The sequence below is a fragment of the Typha angustifolia genome, chromosome 14 (assembly GCF_048772165.1).
Source record: "Typha angustifolia cultivar Huaian chromosome 14, ASM4877216v1, whole genome shotgun sequence".
In the NCBI taxonomy this organism is placed as follows: Eukaryota; Viridiplantae; Streptophyta; class Magnoliopsida; order Poales; family Typhaceae; genus Typha; species Typha angustifolia.
Window position 1 is genome coordinate 1,582,366 of NC_133252.1, and position 20,644 is coordinate 1,603,009.

Sequence of the window (20,644 nt, forward strand, 5' to 3'; positions counted from 1 at the left end):
GCCTTCGCCTCACTCCCCTTTTTGGCTTTGCTGTCGTAGTCATGTGCTTTCGAAAATTAGTTTCTCAATTTTATGGATGCATTTGGCAGAGTTTTCACTCTCATCTTCTTGCTATTTTCTTTTTTGCTATTTCGTTCTCGATGTTGTTCTTTGTTTCACAAGTCATCAGGTGATTTTGTTATAAGCGTTGGATTTCGTCACTAATGAGCCTGGAATCCTACCTAGGCTTGCTCCTTTATTGAGTGCTCAGTATATTAAGACTCATTCCATTATACTTGTAGGATAGCTGCAGTTGGCCAAGCAGGAGGCTTATTTCTAGAGCATTGCTCAATCTCCTATTTTCTTATTATACTTGAGTGCTTGTTCTTAATACTTGATACTTCGCGTTTATTGTAATTTGGTTTATATTACAGCCAAGTGAAGGGTTTATTTTTAGGGTTTTACTCTATCTCCCTTTTTTCTTCTCTTGTATCGAGTTATAATCGTTTGATTGAAACTAATGATATGAATGTGTACGAACTTTTCTTAAAAATAAAAAATAAAAAAATAAAAATAAAACCTCGCTCATATCCCTAAGAGCATCTCCAATCGGGCTCCAAAACTCCAAATTTGGAGCCCGGTGGAGCTCCAACCGAGCTCTAAATGGGGCTCCAAATTTGGAGCCCCACCATGGAAATGGAGCTGGGCTCTATTTGTCATATCAACTTTTTGAAATGTCAAAATTACCCAATATGTGTTATATTCAATAATTTTAATTCTATTTGTATCCTTTGTTAAATAATTTAGTTAGTTAAACTGAGTATATAATTAGTTTTACTAATCGATTTTTAACAAAAATAATACCATTGGAAAGGTCTCATCGAGACCTTTAAAATGAGTCTAATATTAAATTACTGTTGAGTTAATTTTAATTTTAATTTTTTTATTATTTATAAAAAGGAGTCTAATATTAAATTATTTTTGAGTTAATTTAAATTAAATTTTTTTTATTATTTATAAAAATGAGTCTAATAAATTATGTATCCTAAAATATAATTACTCAAAATTATCCTCAATGTAAATATTAAAAATTAAAATACATTAGATATGAAATACATCAAACATGAAATATATTAAAAATAAAATACATCAAATAAAAATTACATTAAAATTTATATTCCTTCATTCTCGTGCCTCTTTCATAAGTGTTCAATTAGTGCATTTCGAAGCTCAAAACGAGCCTTTCTATCTTGGATCTTCTTATATCGTGCAAGGAATCGTTGAAATACGTTTAATTAAAAAATTAGTAATTTAAAATTACTTATAAAACTATTAAATATTAATCTTAATTTAAAGATCTCGATGAGAGTTTTCTAACTATATATTTTTTAATAAAAAATAATAACACTAAGATGATCTATTAAGTAATTTAAAATACCTAAAATAATAATATATATTATATTATTATTATAATATATATGGAGCCCGGTGCATTAGATTGCACCGGGCTCTTGCTCCATTTTTGGCTCCATATTTGAAGCCTTTGGGCTCCAAATATGGAGCAAGCATTGGAGATGCTCTAAGAAGGCTTTTTCTTTTTTGTGTGGATGTTCTTGAGTACGAGAAATTAAATAGTAATATGGAAAAATCTAACATATGTGTCACGAACTATTCAAATTATCCAGCTTGCGAGATAATCATGACTTATAGGCTAATTTGCTATGCAAAACCCAACTTGTATGTTAAATTTGACAATGTTGACTTAGAATTTATATGAATATGACATGATCAGCAAGTTGGGAAACCGAGTGTTTTAAGATCCAAATGTCGTTAGCAAGACATTTTATTCCACAAAAATTCTGATGAACTTTTATAATTTAAATCTTTTATATTTCGCTCTTATCAATCTTGGACGGACAAGCTTTAGCTAATAAAGTCAACTTTAGAATAAGTATTTTTTTTAATTTTTAAAAGAGTTTTTTATTTTAGAAATAACTCTGTTCACTTGTATCCTATAATAAAGTATAGTAATTATTTTTGATGCGATAAAATATTAAAAGAAATAGACGGAAAAAATATTTCTTTTATTTTTTTAATTAAATTATTATAAACACTAATTTATTTAATATAAAATAGGTTAATAGGATTAAAAATATTAAGAATAAATTAGTAATTGAGTTAGTATATAATATAAAATAAAATTTTATATTATAGAATGAGATTATTATAATATTTAGCTATTATTATAAAATAAGGAGTTATATTTTAGAATTTAAAAAATATTATTTCTAAAATGACTGGGGCTAAAGGTTCAGTAGGTCGTTAAGTTCTATTTCTTATTGTATGGCTTTTGTCACCGTATCTTATCTTCGAATACCAAGATACATCAAATAGGTAGAACTAGTAAATGATATATTCTATATTCTATATTAAAATTAATAAAATATAGCCTAAGGGTAATTCCTTAGGAAAAATAAATGCAGGAAATTATGTTCTTATTTATTTATTTATTTCTTTTAATTCTATCAACTATGTGAGAATTGACAAAGAAGATAAAGTAAACTATGTCCTTATCATGTAAATATGACTATTACCGAAAGGGACATTGATGAGCTTTATAATTTAAAGTCACAAGGTCACAAGGAGCATCCAATGGTGATATCCTTTTTTAAGTTTTCAATTTTACTTTAGTGCTAATGAGGGTTCAAAGTTCAAAGTGAATGATGATGCCCTTGTTTGGAATACTAATTTCGAAATTTTAGCCAATGAAAAAGGGGTGGAATTATTTTCCTTGTACCTACTAGACGTTCTAGATGGTGAGCAATCTTTGGACCATTGCAAAGATGTGGAATTTAAAGCTCGTCAATGGATTAGCCATGAAGGTGTCTAAGTTTGACAAATATTTAGCATGACCAAGACTTAATTTGTAGACCCACCCACCATTCTTCCACTCACCTTATATAAACCCACCCATCTCTCATCACTCCACACTCACCACCATTGCAATCAAAGAGAGTTATTAGCCCATCTTGATCACTTAGCTCAATCCAACTAGGCTACAATGAGTTTGACATGGACCCATGAGATCGAGTCCTCCGTCTCCGCCCCTCGCCTCTTCAAGGCCGCCTTGGCTGACTGGCACAACCTCGGCCCGAAGCTCGCCCCGCACATCATCGTGAGTTCCTCCCCGGTCCAAGGCGATGGCAGTGCCGGCAGCATCAGAGAATTTAAGTTCACTTCGGGTAATAAATCAATTATCTAACATAGCATTAAAGTTTTTTTATCTTCTAAAACTTGCCCCTCACTTATATGGTCTAATTTTTATGTGTCTAATTGTTCATAATTGCAGCAATGCCCTTCAGCCACATAAAGGAACGGCTAGACTTTGTGGATCATGAGAAGTTCGAGTGCAAGCAAACAGTGGTGGAAGGCGGTGGAATTGGGGTCACAATTGAATCCATTTCCACTCACATTAAATTGGAGCCAAACAGCAAAGGGGGTTGCGTTTGCAAAGTGGTCCAAACTTGCAAGCTACTGCCGGGTGTGAAGGCCGAGGATGAGGAGGCTATGACCAAGGAGACTGCCACGTCGATAATCAAGACAGCAGAGGCCTACCTTTTGGCTAATCCTAATGCTTATCTCTAATTAATTTAGGGCTAAGTGTACTCAATTATATAATAAAGCTGGGGTTTAGCAGCGTCCCAGAAAGGACTAAGGAGTGCTTGTTTGCAGGAGTGGTTAAATTACGTACCATTTTGTAATGTCACAGTAATTTGTTTGAATAAGTGAAGATTTTACGAGAGTGTTTGACAAATTGCTCTACTAAATATAGTGGTCACGTCTTAATTAATAACACAAACCTTATTTACTTAATAATAAACCGAGATGAAAGACATGAAAATGATGGATTGCTTAGTTTGAAAATTTCAAACTAAATAAAGGAAAACTTTTAGTGATCAGTGGACAATATTATCCGAGATCACTTTCATTATATTTCAGATTAATTGTGATGGCGTTATTTAGAAAGCTCAGTGTGTGGAACTCTTCTTCTAGCAGTGTTCCTTACCAACTAATATCTAAAGATGTGCTGTGTCCTTTGGCTAATGGAGAATTTGTTATAATCTTCGTACTGGACTTTGGATTATTTTTTATTTTCTTTCTCATTCTAATAGCTATGTGGACTTTTATACGTTTTAAATTTGATTTGTTTAAATTTTTGGGCTAAGTTTTTTCGATCCTATCAACTGTAAAAAGATCAAAGATAGGTTGTGTTTAGTTTTTATTCTGGGCTAAATATCTGAACTTGTTCAGCAATTTCTTAGTAGTATTTATTTTTAAACAAGTTTAGAGAGAATATTTTCTAAAAAGAAAATCTAAGGTTGAATTCAAATAAATTCCAAACTTATTCATGAAACACTCTCTCATCGCGAACTATGGAAGTGAGTTTTTTAAATATCTTTAAAAGAGCTCTTCATCACTCTCTATTATCTACGTAGAGAAAGAAACTTAAAACTATAAATAAGTTAAACTGACTATTAAAAACAATATCAAATTTAAAATGTTCTATAAATATCGCTCTTACGGAGCTAATATTTGAAGTCGAAAGTAGCATCCATCAACGAAAGAGGACGGTGAAAATTACTACTACTTGTATTACTATCAAGAGAGTTCGATTGTCAAAGTGAATGATGCCATTTTGTGGAATAATAATTTTGAAATTTTAAGGATTACAAATAATCCGGATAAAAGATGAGATTAGAATAACGGGGATTTTAAGCCAATCCGAAAAGGGTTCAAATTATTTTTCCTAAAGAGAATATAGCTCCATAGTAGATCGACTGGTTTAGAGCCAACAGAGAAATTTCTCTTACGTGACATACTTCTATAGGTTAGTATTGCTGCTCTACTTAAAGTATCACACCCAATCGATCTGAATACACCTACTATATGTTCTAGATGGTGAGTAATCAATCTTTGGCCGAATGCTTGGAATAAAAGATGTGGAATTTAATGTACTTCAATGGATTAGCCATCAAGGTTGTCTAAGTTTGAAAAACGTTGGCACGAGCAAGAAGACTTTGTAGTTTGTAGGGGGCCCATGCACACCCACAATGCTTTTACTCATCTATATAAATCCACCCTCATTTCACCATTTCTCTTATCACTCCACACTCTTATACCACCATTGCATTCAATTCAGAGAGCGTTAATTGTTAGCCCTTCTTGATCACTTAGCTCAATCCAGTTAGGCTAGCTACAATGAGTTTCACTTGGACCCATGAGATCGAGTCCCCCGTCGCCGCCCCCCGCCTCTTCAAGGCCGCCGTGGCCGACTGGCACAACCTCGGCCCGAAGCTTGCCCCCCACATCATCGCCAGCGCCTCTCCGGCCAGCGACACTATCGGCAGCGTCAGGGAATTCAAGTTCACGTCGAGTAATAAATAAATAAATAAATATAATTATAATCTAAAATTCAGTTTTTTAGGTTTAATTTTTAATTGCATCGATTATTTGCTCATTGTTGCAGCAATGCCCTATAGCAACATAAAGGAAAGGCTAGACTTTCTGGATGCTGAGAAGTTCGAGTGCAAGCAAACAGTGGTGGAAGGCGGTGGAATTGGGATCACAATTGAGTCCCTCTCTATCCACATTAAAATTGAGCCAAATAGCAAAGGGGGTTGTGTTTGCAAAGTAGTCCAAACTTGCAAGCTCTTGCCGGGGGTTAAGGCCGAGGAACAAGCGGCTAAGAGCAAGGAGACTGCCTCGTCGATAATTAAGGCTGCAGAGACCTACCTCTTGGCTAATCCTGATGCTTATCTGTAATTATTTTGCAGCTAAGTATACTTAATTATATAATAAGCTGGGATTAAGCAGCATGTGAGCCAGGAGTACGTGTGCTTGTTTGTAAGAGTGGTTAAATTAAGTACCTCTACATAGCGTGAGTCTACTCACCCGACGCTATTGGTTCGAGCTTTTGTGAGCATAAATTTCTTTGTTAAAGAAATTTAAATGGATCTGGCATATGCAGAGGATTGGCCTAAATGTTTAATTTATGCATGGGAGAGCTAGCCCCTATGTCTATACGAGCTCTCTATTAAATAAAAATTGATTTTAAGAGTGTTTCCTATTAATCTTATAATGGTTTGTTTAATTAACCTAAACAACGACAAATTGCTCCCACAAATAGAATTTTTCTTTTTGATTTACATGTATAACTAAATATAGTGACATGTTGACTGGTTGAAAGAAATCAAAATGAAAATAAAGTAGTCTTTGGTTTTGTTCATAGAAGTCAGGCTAAAGTTCGTTCATGATGAATTGACTAGAATGAAAATTTCAAACTAAATAAATTAAACTATTGCTCAGTGGACAATCTTATCCGAGATTTTCTTGTCTTGCATTTTTAGTCAATTATTCCTTGCCATATGATTATCATTCAGCCATTATATTTTAAAATTTAAATACTTAAATATTTTTTAAAAAAATCCGTTATTTGATCTGTAGAAATATCCATCCATTTCTACTTGTTTCTTAACCTTAAAAAACTTACTCATGTATTAAATTAAGTTATTTCGTATTACTAGTTAATTTCCCAATTTTCTTTTCTATTTCCTTGTTTTTGTTTGCCACTAGATGCAGTCTGCAAGAGTAGTTGATGTCACTCCAAAACTTGTGTACGCTTGCGTTACCAGGCCACTTCTAGAATCCTTTTGCAGAATAGGATCTTATCGCCAACCATTAATTCATTCACCAAAATAAACGTTACAGATCCCATGGGTCATCACCCTCAACCACCTCACACATGTTTCAACAAGTTGACGAGATGCCAACAAATTAGTAACGCATGCACTCAAAGTTTCAAACCCATAACGCAGTCAAAGATTTCACCTATATCAATAGACGTTACAACTTAGCACTATATAATAGCAAGTACACTTAACACTAGGGATCAGCAGGAGAGAGCTCTATAAGAATCTAACTCGGTTAGCCATAGCCATGAATACTTATACATGGAGCCTTGAAATCGATTCCCCGGTCGGTGCATCGAAGCTGTTCAAGGCCGCCGTCGTCGAATGGCATAACCTCGCCCTGAAGCTTAAACCCGACGGCATCGTGAGGGCCGCCGCCGTTCAAGGTGGTGGTGGAGTTGGGAGTGTTAGGGAGTTCAACTTAACCTATGGTATAACTTTAGGGTTTACATTTGTATCGTCTGATGGTTCCTTATGCATGGCATTTTAATTAATTATGCAGCAATGCCATATAATTATATGAAGGAGCGACTAGACTTCGTGGACAATGACAAGCTTGAGTGCAAGCAAACACTGATCGAAGGATGTGGTCTTGGGACCAGGATCGAGTCTGCATCAACCGACATCAAGTTCGAGCCCAGGAGCAATGGTGGGTGTGTGTGCAAGGTGGTCAGTACTTATGAAGCCATTCCTGGAGTCACTACAGAGGAGGAGATAACCAAGGCCAAGGAGATCACTGCTGGGATTATTAGTGCTGCTGAAGCTTATCTCCTTGACAATCCTGGAACTTGTCTTTGATCAATTTGCTCATACATGGACAACTCCGATCCTTTGAGAGATTGGAATAAGAGAAGAAGTTTAATTATAATTTTATCTTGTTGTTATGTGTTGATGTAGGTCAAGGGGTACGTGTGCAAGCATGCATGTACCCGTCTTTAAATCTTTTGAGTGCTTTGGGATGTTGGTGTCGTGTCTGCTTTCGCAAATGAATGCTAGCTATATGTGCAACTTTATTTGTGTTTGTGGATAACATGGCATTGGAAACTTTTGTTTTATTGCAGGACTAAGTTTTTATATATATATTCCTAACTCCATGTCAATCTTGTCAGATTCAAGAAATTGTAATCAAACTCAAGATACATCCATCATTAGTCCAATAGCACCAAGAAAGTAGAAGGGTAGTGATATAATTAATGCATGCAGCTTCTCCCTCCCACTCCTACGCACTCCTCCAAAATACTCGGACTAGCTCTTCAATGGATCCTGCCGGACTCCGACAGAGGGAGGAGCCCGGGGATGAACGGCACGCCGGTATGTGGCAGCCAGAGCTGGCCCTGGATGAAATGTTCGACGGTGAACTGCTGCGCGTGGTCGTAGGAGATGTTCTTGACTCCCCTCCACTTGGCACGCTTGCTCATGTCGGCGCCGGGGCCGTGGTTGTCCAGCTCAGCGTAGAAGCAAGTCTTCAGGCCGTAGTCGCCAAGCCACGGCAGCCACCCCTGCGGGTTGATCAAGTCGTCGAGCTGGTTCTGCAAGTATATGGTTCTGGAGTACTCCTTCCACGGCCGGCCGAGGTAGGTCGGGATCTTGTTCCGGACGGGGTAGTAGGCCGGGTCGGCGCTAACGGTGCAGTTCTGGATGATGATGGCGGAGGCAGCGCGCTTCTCCTTGCGGCCCTGCGCGGTGACGATGTTCTGCTGGTTGTCCATTGGCTTCCGGACGATGATTTGGGAATTCTGGATCACCACCTGGGCGTTGCCGAAGATGAAGTCGATGGTGCCGGTGATCGTGCACTCACGGAAGAACTGACGGAGAGCGTGGGTGTAGAGCGTATCTTGGTAGCCGTCAAACCGGCAGTGGTAGAACACCGACTGGTCGCTCTGCACGCGGAGGGCCACCGCCTGGTGATTCTCCGGCCCGGCTGTGTTCTCGATCCCGATGTCTCGCGCGAAGAATCCATCCCCGATTGCCGCTGTTTGTATAAAAGGTCGATATAACTCTCTCTGATACTATGTAAATTCATTCACTCACTGAAAAGAATTGTACTTACCGAATGTGGCCGTATCCTTTGTGGTGATATTTTGCATGAAGTTACGGTTTCCGGTGATCTTGGTCTTGGTGGCGCCGTCACCTATCATGGCGATGTTGGGTTTCGACCGGTTCACTGTGACGTACTCGGCATAAACTCCTTTCTTGATGTAGATCACGAAGATGTCCTTGCTTTTTTCCGGGGCGGCAGCGAGCGCGTCATTGATGGTTTTGTAGTCGCCGCTTCCGTCCTTCGCCACCGTGACGTTCGGCTTTAAGTCTGACGGTGAGGCCTGAAGCAGCCGTCTCCTGCCGGCGGACATCCACGACGGCATGTCGCCGTCGGAGAGTAGCCTCCGGCTGAACAAAGGGATTTCGAGGTTCTGTACAGTTGACGAGAACTCGTCGACGATTGCGAGGATGTTGGCGGTGAGCTCGATGGAGCTGTTGAGCGCCTTGCGCATGGAGTCGCCAGCGTTGGTTGTGGTGTTCTCGAACCCGTCGAGGCACGTGTCCTGGTACGTCAGCGCAGCGGTGAGCCACGTCTTGAGGTCGTCGACCGCCTTCTTAAAGTTAGTCATCTGGAAGCCGCCGAGCTGCTGGAAGGAGGTCTGGAGGTCGTCGATGGCGTACTCGAGGAGCTCCCGACAGTTCTCGAGGGCCCCCGACGTGCGCTCGTCCTTCGCCAGCTCCGCTAAGACGACAGACTGGTTCAACGCACTCTTGATGCGGTTGGAGGTCACGTTAAAGATCAACTTGGCGAGGTCGGTCGGGGTCGTGGCGTTTCCGGCGGCCGATTCGAGCTCGCTCTGGCACGTCTGTTGGTAATCCGTCGCCTTGCAGAAATCCTTGATCGACTTCACCGAGGACGATAGCTGCGGCTCCGCGGCCGGGGTAGAGCTAGACCCCCCGTGGTGTGTGACGACGGCGATAGTGGCAACGACGGCCACGAGAAGCACGACGGAGACGCCGATGATACCGATATTTTTCTTCTCCATGGTTGGAACCAGACCTTTTCTTTTTTCTTTTTTCCTGTTTTGTTTCTATTGATCGGAATATATCTAATCTGAAGGAGATGAGAGCCTATAGAGAGGTGGAAAGATTAGTCCCCGACCAAGCAAGCAAGGTTACGTTGCATGGAGGGGGGGGCAAAGGTTTCCTTATTAAGGACTTACGAGGGGACGACCCCAATAGGCTGATCTGGACGACTACCCGTCGGGGGGAGGTGGGGTTATATAGGAGGGGAAGGAAAAGGACAAAAGAAGAGGTCGTTGGCATTTGATGGGAGAGGGGAAGAGCGCCTAAATGGAAGGACAACCACGGGACAAAATAGAAGGTCGGTATTCTAATTCGAGTAAAGAGCGTTAACTAGGTTTAGTCTTGCGGTCTACCAGCTAATTCGGGTACGTATCAATGTTGTCCTATTGAAAGATGCTATAGTTCAGCTAGGTTTCGGAAAGAGATGCCAAATGAGCAACCATTACATTACATGTTATATACCCTAAATTATCATCAAGATAATATAAAGTTTCCTTCATATTAACACATTTTCTTTTTTATTTAGTAAGACATATAAAAGAGTGGAGAGGAAGTAGCCGAAATTCTAGCATAGCAGTTTGTTAGGACCAGGAGAAAAAAAAAAAAAAAAACCTTCCTTTTGAACTAACTTCAAGAAGCTCCCAATTCAAAGTGTTAGCCTAAATAATTTTTCTCTTATTTTAAAATATAAACTTTTATTTAAGAATAACAGCGAGATATTATAATAATTCTATTAATATAAATTTTCATTCTGTATTATATCAAAGAATTAATTTCATTTAAAAATATTTTTCTCATTTTTTTTTTGCTTTATGTCACATTAAAAGTAATTACAAATAAATATAAGAATGATTATTTCAAAAGTTAAAAAAAAAGGCTAATTTTATTTATACAATAAAAGAGGACTAAGTGTTGTTCACTTATTCTCATTTTCTTAATTTTTATTTTAAATGATGACAAAAGACTAACCTAATTGATGTAGTCAGTAGTACCAGAGTCTTAACTCTAGAATATTTGAAGCTTTTTGGCCCACTCTAGACTGTAACATTATTGTCTTCTTATCTGTCGGCTATTGATATAGTTTTTCTGAATCAAATTGACGAACTGATTCTTAAATGGTTGAATTATACATATAGCAGTGATTGATTTAGCATTAACGACGTGCAACTAGACCCTAAGATATTGTACTTAACTACTACTTCGTACATTTTAAATTTTAGGAAGATGATTTATATTTTCTAGACGAGTTGACGAGTTGGAGAACCTTCTAGGAGGTAACTACTTCTGTATAATTCAAGAGCTTTCTGGTGATGCAGAAAAATATTAGGCAATATAGCAATATTTGTTAATGGATAATTTTACTTAGACAATCTAAACTATTTTTTTAATATATATATATATATATACACCCTCTAATTTTGTTTTGTACTGCTCAGACTCTCTGAACTATTAAAAACCTTTTAAACTTTTTTTTATTAGTTTTTTATTATATTTTTCATCTATAAATATTTGTAAATTATGTGAGGAGTTATATTTATCTTTATTTGTTTGAGAAAAAAAAAACAGAGAGAGAACTTAATTCCTAGTATCTCAACCTTCTCCAATAATACAACCACTACCATAAAATTATTAGACTCATTACACCCTAAAGCAGGCGGAGGGAGAACGAGTGGTAGAGTGAGGCGGAAGGTGTCACTATGCTGGATTTCAATGTTATTATTATATTTTAAAAAAAGTAATTAATTATTCATTTTATTTAGTAAATATAACTTAATACAACGAAAGAAAAAAAAGGGTAACATCCCTTTTACAAGTCTTTCACGCTAATAAACAGATTAAACTATAAAAATATACGGTATCAAATTTAGCATAATATAAACTATCTTGTAAAGTAATAAAAATACTAGAAACAAGTTTCTCACTTAATCAGCAGCAGTACAAAAGGAAGCATCAAGAAACCACGTACAAGGGTCTCACTTGATCAGCAACCGTACAAAAGAAAGCATCAAGAAACTAGAAAAAAAAAATAGCGACATAATCACACTACAGTAGAGTGAAAGCTGGATTTCAATGTTAAAACTCCAATTTGGTACCAAATTCCAACAGCTACGTAAGGTGCTATATTCATAGCAACAGATATGGGAGGAGTGCAGGACGACTGCTGGGTCAAAGTGGCTCATGACAGATGTTGATTATAAGTTCAATTCAACCCACAGGGACTAATATTTGATTAATTTTTTTTCCTTAAACAATTGTCCAACTTATAATAAGCCGAGCATATATATATATATATATATATATATATATAAAGAATGACGAAGAATATTTAAACTTTGACAGCAATAATACACATTTACATCTACATTTCTTCGACCAACCATCAACAACAATCCCAAGTTCCCCCGTTATTTTTCTTCTTCCCCACCTTATTATCCTAATTACAATTAAAATCTACAACAAATCACGAAGATTACAAGATTCCAGGGATCGAGTGAGCTCACTGGCGAATTTGCAGAAGCACCCTCTTGAATTTGATCACAGTAGGAGGAAGAGAAGAAGGAAGAGTAGGGGAATACAACAGAGAGGCTTGAGGGGAACCGAGCCCGAATTGTAGGGGCTATAATAATAAAACGGGAAGTAGGGCAGGACGGGGTTAGGCGGAGGAGGCGCCGGGTAGTAGATACCGGGCGTAGGAGGGGTAAAGTAGGGATTTCCTCCTCCTCCTCCACCGCCGCCGTAGGGAGGCGGAGGCGGCGACGAGTAGCCGCTCGGAGGCGGAGGGGACCAGTAGAATATTGTGTCCGGCGAGTCCGGCGGAGGCGGCGGCGAGTAGGAGGGCTGGCACGGGTTGTCGCATGAGGGGCACATTTTGCACGTGACCCCGTCTTTGATCACGGCCGACGAAGCCGTGATCAGTGGCCAGGAGGAGGCGGCGGCCACCAGCAGCAGCAGGAGTAGCGGAGGTGGGAACCGGGGAAATGGGGGGAGGAGGCGTTGCCCCACTGTGCGAACCGTTTCGGACGCTCTCATCTTCATTTCGCGGATGGAGGTGGGAGTGGTGGAGTGGTGACGTGGTGGAAGCACAACGCCCGAGCTGTCCATATATAAGCCGGGATGGCTATCTATTTTCTCGCGCGTTTTCTAATTTGGCCCTTCTCTTTTGTTTATATTACGTTTTTCCAATTTGCATGTTACACCCTATACTTTTAATAAAATAAGCAAAAGACATCAAAGAGTAGGAGAACTCTCTAACACGTGTGCCTGTTATTGTGCCTCCGCCCGGCCCAAACACTAAGCCCCTGGATTTGGCTCTCCTGATCTAAGCGTGTGGATGAATCGGACGGTGGAGGCTGGGAAACGTAGGGACGAGATTAGATAAGAAATAATTGGCTAGATGAGGGGAAGGAATCTCCAGACTGGACTACATGTTTGTTGTATATGACAGGCAGTGGAAAGGGATAAAATTATATCAAATCATCATCCGACGACCTTCTCTTCTACGCTTTTCTTTCAAGCCTCAGAAAATATAGATGTAACCTAATCCAATCCAACATTGTTTATAAGAATAGCACTAAGGAGAGGCACCATCATCTAAAGTAATAAGGCTAATAGCCCATCAAGTAAATACATCGCAGTTAGTGTTCAACTATGTCGGCCACTTTCAGAAAAGAGAGGTCTATTATATATATATATATTTTTTAATCTCTAGCCTCGGTTTAGGTCTGAGTATCTTTAATCAACCGGACTCAGCTTAATCATAGACCCAACGCTTCTTTAGATGGGCTCAAAGGAGGCCTCAAGGCCCAAGGTCAAAGGTCCAGTTATTCTCTTTCGCAAAACTAAGCACCGTTGTCCAACTAAGATAGTAGGATAATTGCCATTTTCTCTTGTATCTTCTGCCTAATGGTCTTAAGAGAGAAGTGCTTCAACTAATCCTGCCAAAAGGATCGATGACATCGTCTACTATTTTTAATTTGGGGAAGAGACAACTAGAGCACACCTGAGAGAAGAATCCTCTTCCACTTGCACAAATAGAAGAAGCATTTGGTTAGACAACACACCAATTTTCTAAGGACTAGGGGTTTGGAGATAGCAGCAAAATATAAGTTGGGGTTTCCATGACAATAGTGTTATTTTGCTTATCAAAAACGATACTATTACTATTACTATTACTATTACTATTACTAGTAGAGGTCAAGGTATTAGTATGACGTGAAATCTGTAATAGTTCTCACGTGAAGAGGTCGGATGTCTTGTTGTCTCACGTGCCATGGATCCGGATTTTCCGCTGTCAATGTGGAGTATCTTGTTTTTAATCAACAATTCAACAGTCTTGTGCGGCCCAGATAGGATCACCTGAGCCACGTTCATCCCACAATCCTCGCGCCTCACATTGTGAGAAGCTGCCAAGTACCCAAGTCCGACGAGTTCCTGCATCCGGCAATGCGGACGATCCGCTCCACGCTTCCTTCCTTCCCGCACACGCTCTCAAGTCTCATCCCTTCGTCATAATGATTAAAAAAAGAAGAAAAAAGAATCCCTTCATCATGCACTGGGACCCAATCAACGAAGGCCGTAACGCCATTCGACGGTCTTGATTTCGCGGTGCAATCACCGCGTAGCGGATCTAATATAAAATAATTCCAAACTCTTCCCTCGCGTTGTTTTTATATTACGAACAAATAGCGGTGAGCGGATACCCACGACCTTTGTTCCTCTCTCTCGCTCTCTCTCTCTCGCTCGCTCGCTCACTCCTCACTTCACTATCTACCATCAAGCATTTCTCCCCAATGCATTAAAACAACCCAGGAAGAGATCAAAGCGGAGATCGAGATGGAGACTTACAAGGGTGGCTTCAAGGGGTGTTGGGGCCGGCGAGCCTACCACCGGCTCGATGGCGCCGGCGGATCGTCGCGGCGGCGCCGGTCCTGGCGGATCAAGATCGCGCCGCGGATGCGGATCCGGATCCTGCGGCTGGTGTCGCCCAAAAGGTGGCTCGCCAAGATCCGGGACGCGTACGTGCGGCTGACGCTGGGGTTCGCCTCATCGGCTCACCTCGGCGCCGGATTCGGGTACGGGTTCGGCGGGGAGGTGGCGGCTTTTGGGAGGCCAAAGAGCAAGGAGTACGAGGAGAGGATGCTCGTCGAGATCTATAAGTCGATCATCGCGCATGGGCCGTTCGTTGGCGCAGATGCCGCTCAGATCGCTATCCGACGGTAGAGAGCCGATCATACTCTATTCCTCTCCCCTTTTATTTGTAACGACGCAGTTTCTATGATTCTATCTATGTCTTTTCTCGTCAAGTTTAAAACAAAAAACAAAAAAAAAGTAAAAGGAAAATCTAAATTAATATAAATAAGCTAGAAATTTTTGTCACCTTTTGTAACTTTTGTTCTCGTACAATGTTTTTCTTTCACCAACTACTTTAAATAAGTAGGATTTAATAATCTTTTATCATGTAATGAAAATATATTGACAATTAATTCTGGGATATTACAACGGTAATCTTTATATTCTTAGTCACAAGAACAAATTATAAGCTAAATAAAAAAGAACTAGTCAACAACAACAATAAAGATTTAACAACGGAGCTAATTCTTCTAACAAATGGATCACTACATAATTAAATCATCCCTACGAAATATTCAAACTCGTGACTACTAAATATTTGAACGCATGACCTCTATTTTCTACAGATAGAGCACGACAAAATTTCGTAAGCTGTGCTCAGAAAGACTTTCTGGAAGACATAGGATAGATAAGAAAACTTTCTTCTTTTTATTAATAGGCTTAAATCCTTCTTCAGTGAATCCGATCATGGATGCTTCATGTGGGCCAGATGGACATCTATTTACATCAGATGCAATTAGAATTATGGTCTTGTATTGTGGGCCCAACTGATCAAAGGCCCAAAGTTCTTTCCCTTTTTCTTCTCCTCTTGATATCAAAGGCCCAATTGATGGTATCTCTATCCATATATTTTCGTATATGGATATTGAGTGGATAATAAACTTAATTATCAAATATATCCGTATTTACTTTATGATATTTTAGAATATATAGATATAGGATATTAATTTTCATGTACTATTTTTCATGGAGTATATAAATCTTAACCTATGTCTGACAAAAGCGGATACGGAACCGGATCAAATCATATACTACCCGGCCCATTTGCACATCCTCACATAGAGAGTTTGAATGATATTTAAAGAGCTAAAATATAAATAGTAGCAAGTTGGTAATAGAAAAAAAAAAACTTCTAGTCGCATATCCCAATCACCAGTATAAGCATAAGGCATGAAGTAAATGTGGGAATAAGAGAACCAATAAGAAACTAATACTAACGTCTATATCCCGAGCAAGACGCAAAGCCACAACGAATACGTGGTTCTTTTCATGTCTTTAGGGTTCCAAGGGCGTGAGCTAACGTTGTGTGTTTCGTTTCTCATTCGTGCCACAAGATTTATGCTATTTTAACCACCCCATTAATACATTAAAAGTAAAATGTAGTCTCATAAAGCATTTGGAAATTTAGTATAATGCTTCGAATACCTAAATTTGATTTTAAATATAACTCCCATTTTACTTTTATTTTTAATCTTAAAAGGACTTACTCCAAACCATCAAAGTAATCTTGCATCTTTAGAGAAAAAATTGTATAATGAAGTATTTCAAGATACTAAAATATAGAGGCTGGAATGCATATGAGAGTGCAAATGATAATAAAAACAAAGCATATGTTGTTTTTAATAAATTTATCAGAATATTAATGATAAAATGTATGATTTATTAGCTCGTAGAGTCTATATCAAATATTGTTGAGCTCGACCAATTCTGTAATAGTACCACGCAAAGAATATGAACTCGAAAAATAAGACCAATGCCTACAAACTTAAGAGCCAATTAACTTCCTGATCACACTAACTAGATGCATTGTTCTTGTATCTTATTTTATGTTTTCTTTTTTCAGCTATCTTCTTTAATCCCACGCAAAGTCTATGAATCCAACAATTAAGTTCAACATCTATATACGTGGTAACATGCACAATTCTGGCCACATTCCAAAGTCCACATTAATGAGATCTCAAACGACAATGTGCCATCACGTTACAACTCCCTTTACTTAGATATATTCTTATAGAGAATATATAAATAAAAAGTAACATTATAGTCGAATAAATAGAATGCGAGCATAGAAGAACTAACCTCGGAAATCGTGCGAGAAGTTCAAACTTTGGTGTACTTTGACTAGATATAATTAATGATCTATGAGTAAATAAGTCACATGGGAACCCTGGTTGAGACGAAATAATGCACCTAGTTTATATTTCACGACGATAGAATAATAATATCTTTCGTTCTTTTTTTTTTTTGGGGCATAAATATTAAATAAAAGTATGTGGTTTATAAATGCAAGTCCAATTAAAATATATCTACTAAATAACTCCGTCGGAGACGATGAACTGCCAACGACTGAGACGTCAGTCGAAAGTGACACGAATCACGAGGATCCAGGGGCTATTGGTCCGACCAGAATTGTAGCGGATCACTTTAGGTGGAGAACGCTTTTCCCGCCAAAACCATAGTATAGTGGGCGCCAGGCTGGCGGATGGCATAAGCTCTCGCGAATCACGAGGCACCGCAGAACACCGTAACTATACCCTGTCGGCAAAGGTGTGGCCATCTCTTGATCCATATCAGGACGGGATGCAGTCCACGTGTCATATTTGGATGGCGGGACCCCAAGCGTGCGAGTCTATGCGCTAGTGCCAGCTAGGAGGGAAAAAGAGAAGGTGACTTTCTTTACTCAAGCGCCACGACCACCGTGCGTCACTTCCCAGGGTACTTCCCGCAAACAACCCCAAAGGCCAAAGGGCTTTCCTACTAATTGCTAAAGTTGCAGGTAGTAATTGCATAAAAGCCATAAATAATTTAAATTTGTATCGATGCATTGTGGTAGTTAACAAACCGCTAATCCGCAAGGATTAGATGGACTGGATACGTCCATATTACGCAATGGAAGAGCCAGCTAAATAAATAAATATATATATGACTCCGAGGACAACTAAGAAAGGCAATTAGTTAGCACCAACAAAAAAATAAAATTAAGGATAGCAGTGGGAAATATTGTGATCCGTAGAAAGACGAGGAAAAGGGGGGAGGAGGCGGAACTACTTACCTGTCATTTCCGCTTCTGCCGCTTCGAGAGGGGGAGCAAAAGCCAGCGGAGGACGAGAAGCAGAAGACGCGAAGGGGCGGGAAAGGGGAGGCGAAGAATCGTACGGGCGGGTGCGTTTACCGCGCGGCACTCCTGTTCCTTTTGCCCGTCTCCCTATGGATTCCCTCCTCTCGGCTTTCCCTTCCTATGGCTGATCGCTTCGCTCCCAAGGGATCCCCTCTCTGAAACCTGAAACCCTAGCCCTAACCCGAACGGTCGCACGATTCGATCTAGGGTTGGGGTTCCTATTCGACCCTGTCAGTGGCGGGACTCAGGGGAAGCGTATTATACGGCGTCTCCGATTTATTCGATCTTCGTACTCGCCGGTGCCGGAGGCGGAAGCGGGTTGGCCGGCGACTTACGATGCTGTGGGTCATGCGCCTCTCCGGCTTCTTCTCCGCCGCGATGGTGATGCTCGTGCTCTCCCCGTCGTTCCACTCCTTCCCACCCGCCGAGGCGATCCGGTCTTCTCATTCCGATGGATATCTCCGATCGTCCGGCGCGATCGCTGCCGGATTCCGCCGGGCGCCTCCCTTCCGCAATGCGGCGGAATGCGGTCGGTCGGGCGGTGACCCTACCGTCTGCGACCCCTCCCTCGTCCACATTGCGATCACGCTCGACGAGGAGTACCTCCGCGGCTCGATCGCCGCCGTCCAGTCCGTCCTCCGCAATGCGATCTGCCCCGAGAACGTCTTCTTCCACTTCCTCGTCTCGGACCACGGCCTCGAGCCGCTGGTCCGATCCGCCTTCCCCCAGCTCCGGTTCAAGTTCTACCACTTCGACCCGAACCGGGTCCGCAACCTCATCTCCACCTCGGTCCGCCAAGCCCTCGAGCAACCCCTCAACTATGCGCGGAACTACCTCGCCGACCTCCTCGAGCCGTGCGTGCGGCGCATCATCTACCTCGACTCCGACCTCGTTGTTGTGGATGACGTGGCCAAGCTCTGGGACACCGACCTGGCCGGCCGCACGGTCGGCGCCCCGGAGTACTGCCATGCGAATTTCACCAAATACTTCACCGACCGCTTCTGGTCCGACACCCGCCTTGCCAGCGCATTTGCCGGTCGGCGGCCGTGCTACTTCAACACGGGGGTGATGGTGGTGGACCTCGTGCGGTGGCGGCTGTCCGGGTACACCCGACGAATCGAGCGGTGGATGGAGATCCAGAAGGCCGACCGTATCTACGAGCTGGGATCGCTGCCGCCATTCCTGCTCGTGTTCGCCGGACACGTGGCGCCCATCGAGCACAGGTGGAACCAGCACGGTCTGGGTGGGGACAACGTGAGGGGTAGCTGCCGGGATCTCCATCCCGGCCCGGTCAGCCTCCTCCATTGGAGTGGCAGCGGGAAGCCGTGGGTCCGCCTCGGCTCCGACCGTCCGTGCCCCCTCGACGCCCTCTGGCAGCCATACGACCTGTACGGTCCCGCCCCTCTCAGCGGCTCCTTCCGGTAAACTTTTCTTTTTATTTATCTTCCACGTTAATTTTTTTTCCCTCGCTAGTAAAGTTTTACGATTTATGTCTGTCTGATAAACTTTAGTAGACTATTATGCTGTCCATCTCGTCGTTCTTTTCTTCTTCTTCTTCTTCTTCTTCTTCTTCTTCTTTATATTATTACTACGAGGCGAGTTGTATTTTACTCCATTGGTGTTTGCCTCCAGAAATAAAAGAAAGAAATATTCAAATTTTTTCTTACGACTCTCTTTAATCTTCGTGCTTGTTCGCTTCCCGCCTTCGTACTCAAGAAAAGCCACTCCGGAACTGTTCCCCGAGCGCGATCTTAAAGCACCTCAACGAGCTATATAAAGAGATATCTTCTTTTCTTAAATTTTGAGAGAGTTTATATATATATATATATAATTTGAAGAGATTTTTAAGAACAGGCCACAAACTCGTGAGTTACCGTCCAAAAACTGTCTCTATTGCGCTCTTCTTACATGTGTCGTCCTCCTCCCACTTCGCCTTTACGAGTGCTCCAATCTAATTGAAATGGCATCATGCACTCCGTCTTTATACCTTTATTTTTTTTAAATTTAAAGCCCAGAAATAAAGAAAGAAAAAAAGAGTGTCATTTTTTACATTATTAGAATCGGGTAGACAGCCGCTTTCTATATGAGACCGATTCCTAATCGGAAGAAATAGCAATGGGGCCAGTAGATTGTCCCCATGGCGATGGCGACGGCTCACCGGAATGGGTATTAGTTTAATTAGCCATCACATCCACTTTTTTTTTTCCATATATATATTAAAGAGCCACAAGCATAGTGTGGGAGGGCGAAGTAGTTACTCTTTTTTGCTCTCTTTTGAACCGCAAATTGATTATAGTGTAGGGTGATATATGCAAATTCTATTACTTTTATTTATTTAGATTGTAGACCTTGAGGTATGTCTTTTTTATAGCAGGCAAGTAGTCCCCAAATCTATTCTTAACTTACTGAAGGTGGGAACTTTATTTTGTCACCTTGATCTGTGTTGCATTTTTTTTGTATATATATAAAAAAAATCTCTGTACTTTAATAGGGGAAGTACGAACTGGCAGATAATTTATGACATCTCTTTTGTTTAATTCACTGCCTCTTCAGTTCCTGAGAAAGTTACAGAGAAAATTGGGAAATTTTTTCAAAAGCACCC

General features: G+C 40.7%; 6 protein-coding genes across 6 annotated transcripts; 5 read left to right on the top strand and 1 right to left on the bottom strand.

Moving 5' to 3' along the window:
- The first annotated feature begins 2,961 nt into the window (after nt 1–2,961).
- LOC140776087 (pathogenesis-related protein 1-like) lies at nt 2,962–3,793 on the top strand. Its single transcript, XM_073119654.1, has 2 exons — nt 2,962–3,221; nt 3,329–3,793. Exons 1-2 carry the CDS (start codon nt 3,041–3,043, stop codon nt 3,622–3,624), a joined length of 477 nt encoding a protein of 158 aa, XP_072975755.1. The 5' UTR covers nt 2,962–3,040; the 3' UTR covers nt 3,625–3,793.
- Nucleotides 3,794–5,130: 1,337 nt separating this feature from the next.
- LOC140775981 (pathogenesis-related protein 1-like) lies at nt 5,131–6,110 on the top strand. Its single transcript, XM_073119502.1, has 2 exons — nt 5,131–5,413; nt 5,507–6,110. Exons 1-2 carry the CDS (start codon nt 5,239–5,241, stop codon nt 5,800–5,802), a joined length of 471 nt encoding a protein of 156 aa, XP_072975603.1. The 5' UTR covers nt 5,131–5,238; the 3' UTR covers nt 5,803–6,110.
- Nucleotides 6,111–6,975: 865 nt separating this feature from the next.
- Nucleotides 6,976–7,526, top strand: LOC140775628 (pathogenesis-related protein 1-like). Its single transcript, XM_073119009.1, has 2 exons — nt 6,976–7,159; nt 7,231–7,526. Exons 1-2 carry the CDS (start codon nt 6,976–6,978, stop codon nt 7,524–7,526), a joined length of 480 nt encoding a protein of 159 aa, XP_072975110.1.
- A 444-nt stretch (nt 7,527–7,970) lies between these two features.
- On the bottom strand, nt 7,971–9,754 carry LOC140775629 (probable pectinesterase/pectinesterase inhibitor 21). The gene is made up of 2 exons (XM_073119010.1): nt 8,779–9,754; nt 7,971–8,700 (listed from the first exon to the last, which is right to left on the bottom strand). Exons 1-2 carry the CDS (start codon nt 9,752–9,754, stop codon nt 7,982–7,984), a joined length of 1,695 nt encoding a protein of 564 aa, XP_072975111.1. The 3' UTR covers nt 7,971–7,981.
- A 4,873-nt stretch (nt 9,755–14,627) lies between these two features.
- On the top strand, nt 14,628–15,014 carry LOC140775630 (uncharacterized). The gene has a single exon (XM_073119011.1). The coding sequence runs from the start codon at nt 14,628–14,630 to the stop codon at nt 15,012–15,014; it is 387 nt and encodes a 128-aa protein (XP_072975112.1).
- A 2,855-nt stretch (nt 15,015–17,869) lies between these two features.
- LOC140775313 (probable galacturonosyltransferase-like 7) lies at nt 17,870–19,700 on the top strand. Its single transcript, XM_073118532.1, has one exon. The coding sequence runs from the start codon at nt 18,379–18,381 to the stop codon at nt 19,465–19,467; it is 1,089 nt and encodes a 362-aa protein (XP_072974633.1). The 5' UTR covers nt 17,870–18,378; the 3' UTR covers nt 19,468–19,700.
- Nucleotides 19,701–20,644: the final 944 nt, after the last annotated feature.

What these genes read in the sequence shown, in the direction of transcription:
- LOC140776087 (XM_073119654.1), top strand. Translation starts at nt 3,041, where the DNA reads ATGAGTTTGACATGGACCCATGAGATCGAGTCCTCCGTCTCCGCCCCT. An exon ending in AGAATTTAAGTTCACTTCGG is followed by an intron (nt 3,222 to 3,328) that starts GTAATAAATCAA and finishes TCATAATTGCAG; the next exon opens with CAATGCCCTTCAGCCACATA.
- LOC140775981 (XM_073119502.1), top strand. Translation starts at nt 5,239, where the DNA reads ATGAGTTTCACTTGGACCCATGAGATCGAGTCCCCCGTCGCCGCCCCC. An exon ending in GGAATTCAAGTTCACGTCGA is followed by an intron (nt 5,414 to 5,506) that starts GTAATAAATAAA and finishes TCATTGTTGCAG; the next exon opens with CAATGCCCTATAGCAACATA.
- LOC140775628 (XM_073119009.1), top strand. Translation starts at nt 6,976, where the DNA reads ATGAATACTTATACATGGAGCCTTGAAATCGATTCCCCGGTCGGTGCA. An exon ending in GGAGTTCAACTTAACCTATG is followed by an intron (nt 7,160 to 7,230) that starts GTATAACTTTAG and finishes TTAATTATGCAG; the next exon opens with CAATGCCATATAATTATATG.
- LOC140775629 (XM_073119010.1), bottom strand. Translation starts at nt 9,754, where the DNA reads ATGGAGAAGAAAAATATCGGTATCATCGGCGTCTCCGTCGTGCTTCTC. An exon ending in AAAGGATACGGCCACATTCG is followed by an intron (nt 8,701 to 8,778) that starts GTAAGTACAATT and finishes TTATACAAACAG; the next exon opens with CGGCAATCGGGGATGGATTC.
- LOC140775630 (XM_073119011.1), top strand. Translation starts at nt 14,628, where the DNA reads ATGGAGACTTACAAGGGTGGCTTCAAGGGGTGTTGGGGCCGGCGAGCC.
- LOC140775313 (XM_073118532.1), top strand. Translation starts at nt 18,379, where the DNA reads ATGCTGTGGGTCATGCGCCTCTCCGGCTTCTTCTCCGCCGCGATGGTG.